At 35.9% G+C, this 16228-nt stretch overlaps 1 protein-coding gene across 2 annotated transcripts; it reads right to left on the bottom strand.

Moving 5' to 3' along the window:
* Positions 1 to 2403: 2403 nt before the first annotated feature.
* On the bottom strand, positions 2404 to 16000 carry LOC113734892 (probable E3 ubiquitin-protein ligase ARI7). Of its 2 annotated transcripts, XM_027261652.2 has the most exons (16): positions 15815 to 15953; positions 15453 to 15692; positions 14426 to 14550; positions 13891 to 13996; positions 13691 to 13781; positions 11329 to 11501; positions 10384 to 10488; positions 10204 to 10292; positions 9697 to 9804; positions 9426 to 9516; positions 9236 to 9325; positions 7047 to 7094; positions 6250 to 6321; positions 4119 to 4218; positions 3901 to 4027; positions 2404 to 3048 (listed from the first exon to the last, which is right to left on the bottom strand). In XM_027261652.2, the coding sequence occupies exons 2-16, from the start codon at positions 15624 to 15626 to the stop codon at positions 2778 to 2780; spliced, it is 1770 nt and encodes a 589-aa protein (XP_027117453.1). In that variant the 5' UTR covers positions 15627 to 15692; positions 15815 to 15953; the 3' UTR covers positions 2404 to 2777. The 2 variants fall into 2 exon arrangements, with proteins under 2 accessions (XP_027117453.1, XP_071938625.1); XM_072082524.1 differs by having other exon boundaries at positions 15453 to 16000.
* Positions 16001 to 16228: the final 228 nt, after the last annotated feature.

Raw genomic sequence — 16228 nt, 5'->3', positions numbered from 1 at the left:
TTCAAATGCTAATCTTCCCCAAAACAACATCTAAAACAACTAAAAACCACTAATAAGCAATTAATTGAAGTAAAGAGGATGTTCTTGGAAAAATACCTTAAAACCCCAAGAAAGTTGGTAGCTTAGTGCTTCCCTTTCCAAAACAACTCCACCAATCCTTCTTAATCCTTTCTAGCAAGAAGTTTTATGGAGTAATTTGAAGATTAAACGGTTGAATTGAAAGATTGGGCAAGATTAGAGGTAAGAAAGTGGAGAGGTTTTTCTTCCTTTTTGCTTGAAGATGGCTGGCCAAGAAGATGAAGAAAATGAGAAATTTTTGGTCAATTTTAGTATTTATTTGGTAAAGGTGATAAGATGGTCTTATGGTCAAAATGTAAGAATTAATCAACAAGTGACACTTGTCACTTCAATTAATACATGGTTATCCTTTTGTCTCTCCACTCTCATCCATTTAACAACCTCTAATTATCTTTTAGCACCTGGTAAAATAAACCCGGTATCCAAAACTTAACCTAACTGGCCAAATTTTTCCGAACTTTCCGCACTAGCGGGTCCCACGTCCGGTATACGCTCTTAATTTCTCAAAAACCAACCGATACTAGAAAAATCATCTAAAAACTATATTTACTCATAAAAATTATCTAGAAAATTTTTCCTAATAAAGAAAATGTAGACAAACATACCATTAAATAGGATAATACCCTAGAAAATGTGAAAATTTATGGGCTCTCACTCCATGTTTCCAAACGACCACTCCATTTTGGCCATTTGAATTCACTCTTTAACTACATATATAGATGATGAGAGAGATAAAGAGGGAAAAATAGGGGGAATGAATTGTATTGTGTTGCCTCTTGCCACTTAACGTGACTTCTTTTAGATCCATATGGGTACGTATTGCACCCGTATAGTCCAATGATGGTTCAATTTCTGTCAGTTCTCCGTGACCTTGTTGGATCACCCCCCATCTAAAAAAAGTTAAAGTAGAAATAGTAGTAGGTGTAGATGACGACAATTGACAAAAAAATATATATATTTGTATTGTGTTGTGTGTAGAGAGAGAGTATGTGTGTGTGTGTGAGTGGAGTGTGGAGTATTACTAGTGGAAGAGTGTGAGTGTGTGGGAAGTTTTGGGAAAAAGAAAACAGTAGGTGGATAAATCCTAGGAAATTTTTTGGAAGCTCCCAATAATTTTTTTTCTTTTTTCTCTTTTGTTAATTTTCTTCCTTTTTGGATATTCCCACTTTTTCCCAATTTTCCTTGTTTTTCTTCTTCTTTTCCAAAACCTGCAAAACTAAGAGAAATCCACATTAAAATACATGAAAATAAATGACCAATAAACAGATGAAAAACTCAAGAAAATATTGAAAAATAGCAAAAATTTGGTGTCTATACTTATTAGTGATCAATAGTTTATTACGTGGACTTTCTTGGTCGAAATAAGTTTTAACCTTCTTTCCTCATTAATTAAATTAATTCAGGAAGCCTAGGAGTATAATATTATAGTTATAATAAGTAATAATAATAGAAAGCATGGGATATATGTACTAATAGATAGTGTATATGTAAAATATTAATTTGAAGCGGGAACAAAGCAAAGATGGGACGAGACAATCATCCCCTATCCAAGTGCCCCATAAGGTTGGGGTGAATTTTCTCCTCTATCCCTACCCTAACCCCACACTTTCCCTGCCCCATTTGTCATCTGTGGGACAGGTATTCATGGGCATCTACCTCATTATCATCCTTACTCTCGACATTTATAAATCAAATAGTGAGAGGTTTGCACCTCAATGGGTTTCTCTTTCACACTAAAATTTTCATAGAATGCTTAGAGTTAACACGTACAAAAACAAAAAAGAAGCAAACAAAGGTTGTGTAAGAACACATACATATAGTTTTATTAGCGAGAATAATCAGGTTTTTGTTTTTTACTTTAGAGCAGACTCTTGCAGATGGAAGCAAAATCTCGATGGGATTTTTTTTTTTCCATTAAGCCTGCCTACTCATTGTGCCTTGACTCGTATCATCCTGATATACCAATGCCTCTTGATAGCAAACCAATTTTCCCTAGAGTGAAACACTTCTCTGATTAGCTTGTCTTGACAAATTACAAACCAGAAACTGCTGGTCAAATGGAAATGCCACTCAGCATGGAACTTGCTTGTTAACTCTGATAGTGAAGCATCTGATAAGTTCTGAAAGAAAGTCCAGAGGCCCAATTTTTTGTAGGGATATTAACTAGCCCCGACTTTGATTCTCTAGCCCTCTACTTAGCTAATTACAATTGCCCATTGTAGTTCACACTTCAACTAAGACTATATTTGATTACCCGTGCTTTCCAGCTTCATGTAGGATACACTAAGAAGATTACAAGAGGACTAATGGCAACTCCCCTGTGAATAGTCAAACATCCTAATCCATTAAACATGCATATACAAAGAAGCCACATCATTCCAGAATGATACAAAGGGGAATATTTTGTACCCAACTGGCAGTCTCTGTGACGTTAAATCAGTCGGCCTTCTTAATCAAGAAGCTTCATAGCTGGTCGGGGTAATACATTTGCAGAAACTATTTACAGTGAAAGCACAATTACTACAACTCTACAACACAAACGTGAGATAAATGATATGGCTGCCACTTTTCTCAGATCTATCTCGAAATCCTCCTCACCTTCAAATAATAGATTAAATTACTCCTTGCAATTCTTCTGCAAGTCGTCTTATGTTGTTCCAAAAGGTATATTGTCCAAGCAAAACCATTTGAGGACTCTTTCACCGACGATGCTGGCACATTTGGCATGCAGTTGCAGACTTAACATTTGAATACGTGCACTGATCACATGCCCAATTACCAGAATCATCAAGGTTTCTGCTAGACCCTCCTGTCTTGGAAGACCCCTTTCCCTTGCCACCACCTTTTCCCTTGCTGCTAGCAGTTGCATTTTTTGAGCTTGATGTCTTGCTACAAGATCCTTGTGAGTCCACATCCGAAAGACCATTTTCTAATGCTCTGACCAGGTTCTCGAAGTAGTTTCGGGTCACACTGCAGCAATTTAAAACATATATCAGTTAGAATGCAAAAGGTTTAATTATCAGCTACAAAATGGATAAATGTGAGAATGCAGAAGATCATCCTTCATCAATACAAAAGTATAAGAGGAAAAAAGATTGGCTGGAGTTACTTTAGGGGCCAACAATCTCAATAATCAGAAGGGGAAATAAAAGCTGCAAAACAAAAAATTAAAACAGAACAGTGTTCTATATAATAAAAAGGAACAAAGGCCCAGAATCGTAAGGCTAGTAAAAATGAGTAATTAAGCAAACTTGCTAAAGCAGAGATCAGGAGCCATTTGACTATCAGCTCATGTTCATGCAATAACTCGCATCAATTTTTATCAGAGTTGCAATTAAAATGTTGCTTTGAACCTCTGTTGCATGGTCAGCTAGCAGTGTTTCACATTACAACCGATCAAATATAAAAATTTAGCATGTCAATATCTTTCCAGCCAAATATCACCTACTAAAATTTATTTTCAAGTTTCATTCAACAATTCAGCCATTAATTCTTCTTTTCACCAAATGCATAACAAAAAGGATACAGTAAACAACATCTGTGCAGGAATAATGCGTGCCAAATGCTAGATAACCTCTTTGACGAATCAGTCCAATAGGCAAAGGACTGTATCCTTTTCAAAAGCACATAAGTACACTGAGATCGCAGAAATTTACTCTGACAAGGGTCACAAATTAGAAAAAGATATAGTAGATCAAAAGAAATTTACTTTTCAAAAGCACATAAGTACACTAAGATCACAGAAATTTACTCTGACAAGGGTCACAAATCAGAAAAAGATATAGTAGATCATTTCCTGGACTTAAACTTGAGCTAAATTACCTAGTCAGACCAGCTAACTTCGTGCGAAAATCATTGAAATCCTTCGAAGGACCTTCAGCCTGGAGGTAATTCTGTAGTTCCTTTTCTGCACACTGATGGAGCCTCTCTAAACCAGCCTCTGCTTCCCCTGGAAAAAACCGTTCCAAGCTATTTAGTGACAAATGTTAATTGCAAAAGAATGCAACCAAGATCCACATGGATCAAAGAGACAAAGATACCTTGCAAGTACTCAAAAAACTGTCTCCTGGTGTGCTCATGCTCAGGTAGGTAATAGCCATAAGCATATGTCCATTTTAGAACCCTCCGACATTCTACTATCTGCACAATCATAGGAATTGATCACATGTACAGTGTACATTACATGGCAAAGAAACAATCAGTGTGTGGGAAAAAATAAGTTTAAGTCAGATTGACAACCCCCAAGAAATGTTTACAATCCCAGCCCTATACAATTCAAAAGTACACAAGACTACAGCAGCTGTTTATGCAACACAAAAGTCTCATATATAATATATTTAATGACCTCCAAAATAGTCAACAAAAAGCAGAAACACTCCACGGTTATTCACTCAGTAGGTCCGGTGATAATATATTAATAATAGGTTACTGGGTTCAAGACACCTGGAAGAACTGTCAGAAGTGCAACTCACAGGTTTATATAGTACCCCCAACCCAAGCTTCTGTTTAGCTCAGTTGCATAAAGAAGTTTCTTGTAGACTGTATGTATTCATTCATGCATACATCAAGATAAAACTAATTTCACACAATTACTAAGATAAACCAAAGACAAAACTAGTCTCACGCAATTGCTAAGATAAACACTAGTTTGTGAGAGCTGAAGATATACTAAGATCAAACAAGTTTCTCCTTCTCCCAATTGCTGAGACAAAACAAGTTTCACACAGTTGCTAAGATAAACAATAATTTTGAGAGCTGATATCATGCTGAAACCATTATTCCTCTGGGGCTTGCAATGGTACTAACACAAAAGCATTAATAATGGCCTAAATCAGGTTGGAGCATTGAGAACTTTCCATACAAGTGAACCACCTACTTGGGCATGTAAAAGATGTACTGATCTAATATGAGCTTGCGCTCAATTGCTTCTGAATTTCAAAATCAGAATCAGAATAAATATCTAAATGGAAAGGGAAAAAAATGTTTTTGTTGCTTCTGATTTTCAGCTTTTTTCCCTCTGAAAAAGCAATAAAAAGAAAGCTAGAAGCTAGCTTTAAAATAATAGCTTTTTTAAACTCAGAAGCCCAAATCAGGTACTTAGAATAATTTAAGAACAGGCCCCATCCACAGTAGCATAGCACAATCACAGTTGCTTTTATCACCAGTTGCCAGCCAATGGTTGGAACTTCATAATTTTTTTACCCAGAAGGAAGGCAATGTACATGTGCAGTACAATCACAGAAAATCCATGTTTACCCCGCAAACCACCTAATTATTGGCCTGAAATTCAGTTGCCAAAAAATGCATTTAAAATCACTGAAAGCACAGAAGTAATCCAACTAAACAGAAACACAGATTCAAGGCATGCAATCCCATCTGGAGAACTTAAATGGCAGTCAAGACAAGGAAGCAATACACCCAATCTCAAAGCCTGTCCTTTCTTCATATCCTGAACTCACGCTCTGCTTCTAAAAAATGACATTCCCAAGCTGTTCTATCATATTCTTGATCAGAAAGTCAAAACTTTTGGCAGCTAAGCCCCAACTTCATAGCCCCTCTGAGTAGCAAAGGACCTTAGGCACAGCTCTGCCGCCCAAAAAAACCCTAAGTTCCTCAGCAACAACCAAGACTCGAAGTAAAAACCATTAATCCAAAGCCCCAAATCTTAGGAACACTTATCTACTTCAAAATATCCACAAACTTAATTGTATCTTCACTAAATGTCATTTGCTTTGTAAATATGTTTGTCTGAAAGTGTGCGAATGAGAAAGTTCACATAATATCTGAGAGACAGACAGAAAGATACATGGCAGGCCAAGATAGAAGCCCTCGCATATGGATTTCTGGCTACTCCGTTGTCCATAACAAGAGTGCTAGTCTATAATAGTCAACATAGTTCTTAAGCACATTAAAACACCATCATTATTTGATTTAATTTTCATCCTATGTTGGACAGATGGAATAGTGCAACTTGGTAAAAATGCCATACAAAATTTCATTCTGTACATATTAATGAAGAGTTTTAGCCTTCAAAAAGTTGTTAATACATTAAAATGAAAACAAATGCTAGTTCTTTAAGTGGCTTCTCGACTACACACACACTAGACATAGCAAACTTTCTATGTTAACGTCAAACTACAATTGAGAACTTATAGTTTGAGAATGTCTTACCTGAAGCCAAGCTTCAATTATGAACTTCAACTGTGACTCAGGTTGGCATTGTATTTCACTCAACTTTTCCAGCTGTAGGGAAAAAAGAAGACATCAAATTATGAAGGCACCTGAAGTTACTTATCACCAAATGCCAACTAATAAAGGAATAAAAAGTAATGAAGGAATAAAAAATAATGTGCCTCGATCACAAAAGTTAATAGAAGTAACACGAAAGTTCACCATTGACATAATAGACTAGATTCTAGCAACTGCCTTCAATTTGGAACTATGAATAGGACTTTGGAAGACCAATTTAAAAGAAAAGCATACAAGTTCTCCAGTGCCAATCCGAAAGTCTTATTCTCCACAAACTACTAAGCATCGGATAGTTTTCTAGCTAGCTTTGGCTCTTATACATACATAGAATTAGATATCTAAACCATCACCTTTTTCAACAAACAGGACTAGCAAAATAAACTATCAGCGAAAATAAATATAAATGAGAAGGCAGAAAAGGTTCTTGTTGTCTTCGAATATTGCATTTGCCATAGTCATAAGTATGAGGCCACAACTGCATATTCCAATCACATATAAGAAATAGCAATTTCAAATTAGATAGATTTCTTTTCAGATAAACACATAATTAGCAGAATTCTGCAACCATATATCAGAGAGAGAGAGAGAGAGAGAGGGTCAAAAGGTTCTTGTTGTCAGTCAATATTGTGTTTGCCTTCAGTCATAAAGCATGAGGGCTGCCTTATATCAATTACACATCAAAGCGCAAAAAAGAGAGTAAAAACGAAGATTGTACTCACATGCACAGTTTGCATTAGGTGCAAATCCGCTAGAGCTTTTTGCCTTGACTGCAAATAAATGAAGAAACAATTCAGGTGACCAAGTGGGGCATTTGGTACTCTCGAAGGAGTTTTAAGTTTCATTATGATGATGCCAGACCCTTTATAAATCTGACAAACAAATTGACTGTATCCTAATGCATATTGAGAATGCTAAACATGCACAAAGAACTAAAAGGTTCATAGTTGCTTGAAAGACAAAAGGCATGATTTCTGATTTGAACAGAATCTACATTTCTTGTTACCAAAATCAGGTTAAAAAATCCTAAAAGAAGCTTTTCTGATTTCATTGTCTAGATACTCTGCCTTTTAAATAAACATTCTCATCCAACTTACTCAAAAGTAAAGAACAAAAGAGCATTTGGATAGACAAAGGAATCATTTCTCAACTTCCTCCTAGCATTCTTGCACATATATTGTGACCTAACAATATGATTTCTCCCTTACCAAGTCCCATTCAGAGCAGTGATGGACCCAATGGCAACTAGAGTAGCCAAGTAGACACGAATATCCTAGAAAAGTACAAATAGGAAAGAAACGATACTAAAAATACAAACACTAGGTTGAATGCTTACTAGCATTGAACAAGGAAACTAAAAGCACAACACAAGGTTAAATGCTTACTGGCATTGACCTGTGAACAAGTACGAGTGTAAGAGCAACCTACTTCAACCCTTCTGCATGAATTTGATAAACCTTGCTCCTTTTATGGTATAACTTGCAATCTTTATTTCACAATCAAAGGATCCACAATCTAATACCAAATATGTCACATAGGTAGACAACCAAACACACTAATGCCTCTCGTTCTATGCATAAATATCTTCCTATAAAATATATTAATGAAATTTATTCCATAAACTGTGTTGACGGTACAGGATACAACCAACAAAACATACAACCTTTTTTCAAGCAGGACAATAAGTACAGATATCATATAAATTCAGAAGCATCGTGAAATGACAAGCTTTAGCAGCCACAGAAACATCGTTTTCCCGATCATGACTCTGCAACCTTAAGATTGAAATGCAGAAGTGAAACTAGGGCACTGCAACTCAAGTAGGGAAGTAGTTGTTACAAAAATGACTAACTCAAAGAGGAATGTAGCCATATCACCTATTTCAAAGAATTCTGCAGTATGTTTAACAAAAAGGAATTATTCCAACCATGAGGAACTATCTCCAGAAGAATGAAATTAAAGACACCATAAAGCATTAATGACACAAGAAGTTGTTCTGCTGCTTTGCATCCATTAAATGATATTCAATGATGACTTCTCTCACCACTATCTTTAAATCAACTATATAGATAATTTTTCCGTCTTTTATTCCAGTTGTCTAACCCATCGAAAGACAAGAAAAAGCAAAAAAGTAATTGCAGGCCAATGTAGCAACTAGTGCCCAATACTAGCTAGTTATGGTACTTCTTAATGCCAATTACCATGTACATGCTTATCGTCATGGCATCCTGTCAATCTTCCGTGCTTTTTTCCACCAACGTTTTCTTTCTTTTCTTAGTCTGATTACCTGATGCTTTAAAATACATTCAACACATGCGTGATGGAAGCTTATCTTGATAAGTAAAGAAATGATCTGCCACTAGTAAAACAAAGTTTGAGGATCAATATGATTAAATGATGATGGATCTTTGCCTCAGAATGAACTCATCCAGACAAAGATGTTATAGACAGGCTTTTGAAGTATCTCTCTTCTTCTTTTCAGTGAGAAGCCAAGTTCCTGTTTAACTTTATTTAAAAGATAAATGAATTTACTAAGAAACCACCAACACAATTCTCCAATACAGAATGACACAAATGTCACTTGAAATTGTCATGTTTGCCATGAAAATAACCATGATGAATCCAATTAAAATGCATTCCCGAGTTAACAGTACTTGTATCTTTGGAAGAGGATTACCAACAATTACTTAACATCAAAATGCATAGATAAAAGAATGCAGAATGCCACAAATGTCACTGGAAATTGTCATGTTTGCCATGAAAATAACAATTATCAGCCCAATTCAAATGCATTCCCGAGTTACCGGTACTTGCATCTTTGGATGAGGATACCAAACGATTACTTAAACATCAAAATGCATTGATAGAAGAATGCAACAACTGCAATCCTAGTAGAGCAGTGTGTGCATACCGACTGGTTGGTTGCCCACCGCTCATAGTAGTGAGTATATCTCTCCAGAGAATTCTTGGCCATCTCCCTCCTGCGTTCGGCTTCATCATACTGAAAAATTATCAAAACACTGTCACTTAAAAACTACCTTTAATGCAGCATATTCTCAGTATTCTTCTTGAGTTGGAAGAAGATAAAATAATGCCCATACCACCCCCTCCTGCTTTGCTGCCTCATAACGGTTGCAAGCATAGAAACCACCTGTCCTCTCACCATGTTCTGACCATACACCAAGACATAGCCTGAAACAACAAAGGCCTCCACTTACAAAATGACATTAGATGAAAATTTTTTTCCCTTTTATCCTTTCATTGCTATGAGCAACAAGATGCATGTAGGAGAGCTCACAAAAGACATTGTTCTTTAACAAAACCATACATGAACTTTTCACATAAAAACACAGAATTTTTCCAGAACCTTACCAGCAAAATTCAAACTTGCAAGGTGGTGTGCAAGTCATGTGCATGCAACCTTGATTCTTCTCAATTGGACGTTTGCACTTTGGACAAGGCTTAGAATTCGCCAATATCCTAGAATTCAGCACAGCAGTATCATTGTCATCCTTTAATCATCCATCAAACTATTAATATTGCTAACGCAAGATTCTAAACAAATATTGATTCTGAAAAGTAGTGACATTGTTACTGGCATATGCAGACTGCTCACGTCTTCATCTCTATAAAATAACAATGCTGATTGCATCTTTAATAACGGATTTACCCTGACAGATTAACTTGACTAACCAAAAGCTCACTCACTTTTCTACTTTTAAGTTTCTTCTCCTTGACAAAATTTCTGTCCCTTAATTCAAAACGAAGCCTAAATTCAGGCAAATAACTAAAGAGTTAGCATCAATCAACAAGAGAAACTAGCATTACACAGACTTATCAAAAGCATGTAAAGTGTTGCATGGCAATATGTTACTATACCAGTTCATGTTTTCTGACTCGGCACTGTTTTTCAAAATCCACTTAGCCACAGTCTCACAGTCCACAGGGCGATGAGCTTCCTCTGTACACTGCTAGATCAAAATGTACAATAAGCACAATGGTCGAAAGTACCAATCAACAAATATTGAAGTTCTTCCCAACAATCCAAAAGAGACTTACATTCCAACAAAAGCTATATGAACAACTACAAGTAACATCATAGCTCCCACTTCCAACCACATATTCAACAGCATGATCACAACCTGGGGCTGGACACCACTTGGTCTACAAAATAGAAGAGTAGAAAAGAAATTACTCCAAAATCACAACAATCACAAGATACAGACAAGTGAAAAAGCAGAGTTTTTAGATTATATTTTGGGTAGAAAACAATCTTTCACCTCATGTATGCATTTCTCCAAGGTACATACATTTTTTTCATTCTGACCAAAATAGAAAGGTACGCTCAAAGCAATGTAAACAAGCTTATTAATATAACCCCCACACAAGAGATACATTCCAGTCTTATATAGATGATCAACAAATGGAACCTAAGCATCCTATTATATTCTTCTGCCCCTGAATGGATTTAAAAGGATGAATCCGAGTAGTAGAATCTATTTTTATATCATTATATATGCAAGTAAGCTAAAGAGTTCATACTAAAAGAAAACTCAGAGATCAATGCATAAGAGTTCTATAACCACAAAGATCAATGCATAAAAGCTGAATAATGACATTAGAAACAACTGCTTAGCAGTGTTCTAAAGCAGATATCAAAAACAGGTCAAACTAAGTTAGACATGCTCTGTACATTTTCCAAACAGCCACTAGGTTTAAGATGGAGCCATGTCATATCCAATACATACATTTGAAGTTAAAAAAAGGAAGATAGCTTTAATCTAAAACGTCACTCCAGCTTTTTAAGGTTTTGTTCCTGTATAGTAAACTTTTTAAGGTTGGTGTGCACAAATGGTATCCAAAACCAGAGAAATAGGTAGGCAAATCCACGTGAGTTCTGCTTTTGTAAATCAAGTAGAAAGACGAAGAGAAAGAACATGCAGCAGAAAGTATGTAAATCAAGTAGTACAAGATGAGGTACAAATAAGGAAAATAACCATCCACCTTCCTGTTGTCTTCTATATATGATCTAAGAAGGTAACGATAATATTTATCCTTATTTTCATCAGACGCCAGCCTAGCAATCATTTCTTGTCCAACAGCAGCATAGCAGGAGGGATCAGGACACCTCAGCGTCAAGCAACCAGGGCCATCATTGATAGATGTGCTAATGTAAGCTAACAACACAAAAAGGAAAAGAAATTTAAGAGGCTTACAGTATGATACAAGGGTAAAAAGTGATCAAGTTGATATGATAAACTTCACATAGAAGAGGCTTATTATAACTAGGGAAGGGAAACATTTTACAACAAGAAGGATGGACATGATGCACAATAATACCAGAAAATCAATTAATGCAGATCACATGCACTTAGTATCACAGCAGCTAAGCTTTTTAGCTTGAATTAGTATCCAAATCTAGTTATTCTAGTTTAATGATAAGCACTATTACACCAAGTTTCATGTAATGACTCAAACAAATAAAGATTTACAGTATTTAATATCTAGTTCTTACACCAAATGAGAAAATGCTTTAGATAAGGAAGTTCTTCATTAATAACCCAAGGATCTGTACAACCACCCTTTCAATGCTTTTCTTCCCGCTATCTTTTTAAGTTTTTCCCAAAACTTCAAAAACAAATGGAAGTCAAATTCCATCAAAATCCCAAGCAAAAGTTGCTCTTGAAAGCAAAAAAAAATTCCACACAAATGGAAAAACAAACAACAATGCTCGAACAAATTCAGCATTAGCTTGAACTCACAGCCAAATATCTAGTTTATCTGATTAAGCGAGATGATGTTTAACAGGCGACAAGGTATCTCTAAGCATTTTTAAAAGACATTCAAGAAGAAAAGTTGTTTTACATTGATCATAGCACTGATTGATGGGAAAATGATAGAATAGAGTTTGAATTCTTCGCCAACCTAGGCATGCATCTTGGATAATTATGATAAAGATATTCTTCACTAAAGCTTTTGTCAAAAATCTTTGGAACTTATTCAAAATGGAAGGATAGGGTGTTTGAGCAAAGACCTAGGTAATGCAATTATTGAACATAATCAATCAGGTATTGAAAGCATAAGACCAAGCTGATGTTTTATACATTTTCTATTTTCTTCTTTCCATTTGTACTGACCCTTGCACAAGCACAAAGGTTTAGGAGATGCACATGTAACAGCTTAAAATTGACTTAAATCAAAATATCACGACCTTAAAATATAAGGGAACTATCACAAATAGAGCATGTTAACTAATTTTTCAGTAGAACTTAACCAATTACTTTTGACTTTATATGAACAACTTTTTCTGTTGCAACCAAAAAAGAAACTGTTACCACTGAAAATCTGGATGCATTATCTATACCAAACATGAGTAGGTGTACTGATCTTATTATTCTCTAATAACTATCTTATGCAACAATTTTTTTTTGGATGCAATTAAATTAACAAATAATTGTTAACCCTGACAGCATGTAACAATCAGAACCCAATTAAATATAAACACTTTAATTAAAAGATCCCACATCTAAATGTTGATCAATAAATATTAAGCGAATAAACATTCAGCTAAAAATGGTATGATTCCCTAGGATATAATCATTTGTGCAACAATGTGATGAAGAAAGACTTTTGAATAGATTACTCTTATATTAGCCCCACGAGGTTGAATCTGAGCAAAAGAGTGTGGTTAAATCAAGGAAAAAGGTACACAATAAGTTGATGTAATAGCCTTTAAATCTTGGTCAGAAACAGAATTTGGAAACCACCTCTCATTCTATCGAAGGAGAATCAAAAGAAAAGCTATGCTCACAGAAATACTCAATTTGGAGGGACAAAGAAAGTAGTTAAAATTGGCATGTATGAAGCAACAGCACAATCTCACTTTTTATTCATTTCTGTTATCTTCCTCCTCAATTGCATTTGTATCTTAAAAGCCTTTAGTTTGTTGGGCAATGTAAGTTTGTACAGGCTCCCAGGCTCCCAGGGTATCATTCATAGTAGTGCAATCTCACCCAAATATCTACATTCAGTACATACTTTCCTCATGCACCAATTTCTTCTGCAACAAGTCCCAGAAGTTGCAGCATTCACCTTTCCTAAGTTCATTTTTTGTTTGACACTGATACTAAACCTTATATTAAAAGTAAATAACTGTTAGCATTCCCACATTCCAACAGAACAAACAGAACATCCCACTCATCCTCCGAAAAGTTATACACCAATTGATCAAAGGTTTCAATTAACATATCTAATGAAAGCCTCATAAAACTAGAAGCCTAGGGCTGGCCATTAAAAATTGAGCATATATAAGTGCAACATATCTACAGTCAACTTGAGGAGTCTGAACATGGTTTAGTGAAATAACCTTGCCAGCATGTATTACAAAAAGAATGACCGCATGCAGGAGCACTTATCTTGTCAAGAGGATAGTTCTCAAAACAAATCCCACAGGCAACCTGCCAGAAGAAAATTGCAGAGCAATGATGAAAAAATTTAGCTGCACTAGAAACAAATATATGCATACAGTACATGTACTTATAAAGTTGTCAACGCCATATAGCTCACCTCCTTGGCATTTGAGGATTGAACAACAGGCTTCTCCAATAAACCAACAGCCAAGCGGACTCGTTCTTCATGGGCAAACCATTCCTCATGCACATTATTAACACTCCTATATGTTCATTGGTTAAAACAATTAGGTTCCAGAAAGGACAATATCCTGTCTTCTTTTCTTGTTTTGAAAGCCATTTTTTCTATTGCTCTGGTGTCTCGAGAGAAATAGCAGGTACATACACACACACGTACATACGTACATACATAAATAAATATATACACACACACACACACACATGCATGTATATGTACACATATATATGGTGCGGAACCTTTTAAACAAGCACATTTGACCAAAACATGTAGGTTATAGAAAATAGAACCTCCTGTCAAACAATAACTTAGACTTACATAATAACCAGACTACAGTAACCTAGGGATGAATCTCAATGACCATACAAATGTTAAGAGGAAATTAGCACAGATATGTAAACCAGTGAACTGCACATGAAAGGGAAATGACATGATCAAAAAGCATGTTCCTTACCAATTATAACGCCGCAACAGTAGACAAGCCACTTCTCTTGATACAGAGAGAACGGTCGAAATTCTCATGATGTCATCTTCTTGACGTTGACGTATATCTTCTTCCTTCAAGATGGTGTAACTCTTCTGAATTACACAAAAACTAATTTTAGTTTCAAATGGAATGGAAAAGGCGAATCAATCAATGAAATGTTGGTGACTTAGCATCCTCAGACCTGAACCTTCAACAAAAAGATAATCAATAGGAAAAACTTTAAGCCAACACAGTATTCATTCCATGAGACATCCAGAATCCTAACCTTCAGACACTTTAGACACTAGAATCTACATGGAGCAGAAAGGTTCACCACTGTAAACTCACCCTCAGTTCCAACCAAAATTTCATTCTTTCCATGCCAAACAAGGCTGAGACCTCAAAACTCAAATCTAATACTCCAAAGTACAAGAATAAAACAATAAATACCTAATACATCTCATACACTACCAACAGCTATAAATACCTATTACCTCTAAAGTCAATACATGGCAACAATCACCTAAATCACAGAAATGCATAACCCAACTCCACCATTTGGTTTAAAAAACACTAACTTCCAAAATCTTTCCATAATTCTAATTAATCAGAACTCAACCCACACATAAACGGGTATAATGACATAAAAGTGAAGCTTCAGCACTAGCATGGGGACACTCGTCAAATACAAAACCCTAGCACACGCAGCGGATTTCATTAATAGTCAACGATCATTATCTCAATTACACAAGCAGCAAATGCAAGTGCTTGCTCACGCAATTCAAGTGGAAATTAACACTCCTAAAACTTCCCCAAAGGAAAATCTAAATGGTACACATAATCTGAAATGCACGACCTGTAATATCTACCTTTATATACACAAGTTGGGTCCTTGTACAGAAACACACCTAAATTAGACCTATAAATCGAAATCTACAAGCACTGTAATTACATATAATAATCCACTTCCTCGCGGAAAAATCCAGATAAGCTAAAGGTAAAAGTAATATAGGACCTGGCCACGACTATCAATGATATCATCTGAGTCATCAATCTCGTTACCCATAAACTCGTAATCGGCAGCGCCGTAGTCGTAATCATAGTCTCCGTCGCTATCCATTCCGCTGTAGAAATCATCGTCGCCCGACTCCGCGTCGTTGGCGTCGTGCATATCATCCTCCGATTCCATCTCAAGTTAACAAAACTACCAAAATTTAAAAAAAATTTCTTGCAAAATCCTGGGAAAAACCCTCGGCTATCAGAATTCCAACAATCAGTCCCAATCGGTGGTGGTTCGCGAGCAGAATAATCAAACCAATTAGTATTTAAATTAGGCACAGATGATTAGGTAACGGATTAAAGCGATAAATTGCTTACTACAGCATCATGATTAGGTTAGAGGATCTCTTGAGGGCTTAATCAAGGCTATGAAAAACAGGAATAGGAATTAGGACTTGAAGGCATGGAGGGGATGGGGAAATGGGAGAAGGTGTGAAGATGACGGAAGAGGTGGACAAAAGAATAATACCGGGGGCCCGATGCCGAAAGAGGCTAAGGAACGGAAATGTTGTGAGAGTGTGGGTTTACGGTTTTTACTTTGGGTTTTTCATTTCCCCAAATGTAATTCTTTTTCCTTTTTCTCAAGGGATAATTTCAGAAATCTCCCATGAGGTTTTCAATTATTTCACTGGCTTCCCTTCAAATTTAAAAAACTAAACTAACCTCCCTTGAAGTTAATTATCTTGTAACATTTAGGTCCAACCAATAATTAAAAAATGATATTACAAGAGA

The sequence above is a fragment of the Coffea arabica genome, chromosome 3c (genome assembly GCF_036785885.1).
Source record: "Coffea arabica cultivar ET-39 chromosome 3c, Coffea Arabica ET-39 HiFi, whole genome shotgun sequence".
Taxonomy (NCBI): domain Eukaryota; kingdom Viridiplantae; phylum Streptophyta; class Magnoliopsida; order Gentianales; family Rubiaceae; genus Coffea; species Coffea arabica.
This window is presented reverse-complemented; position numbering and strand designations above follow the sequence as displayed.

Excerpts from the sequence above, each read along its gene's own strand:
- LOC113734892 (XM_072082524.1), bottom strand. The coding sequence starts at position 15,626 with ATGGAATCGGAGGATGATATGCACGACGCCAACGACGCGGAGTCGGGC. Across the intron at positions 9,517-9,696 it reads TGCAAGTTTGAATTTTGCTG|GCTATGTCTTGGTGTATGGT; the intron begins GTAAGGTTCTGG and ends TTGTTGTTTCAG. Across the intron at positions 6,322-7,046 it reads ACCTAATGCAAACTGTGCAT|CTGGAAAAGTTGAGTGAAAT; the intron begins GTGAGTACAATC and ends TTTTCCCTACAG.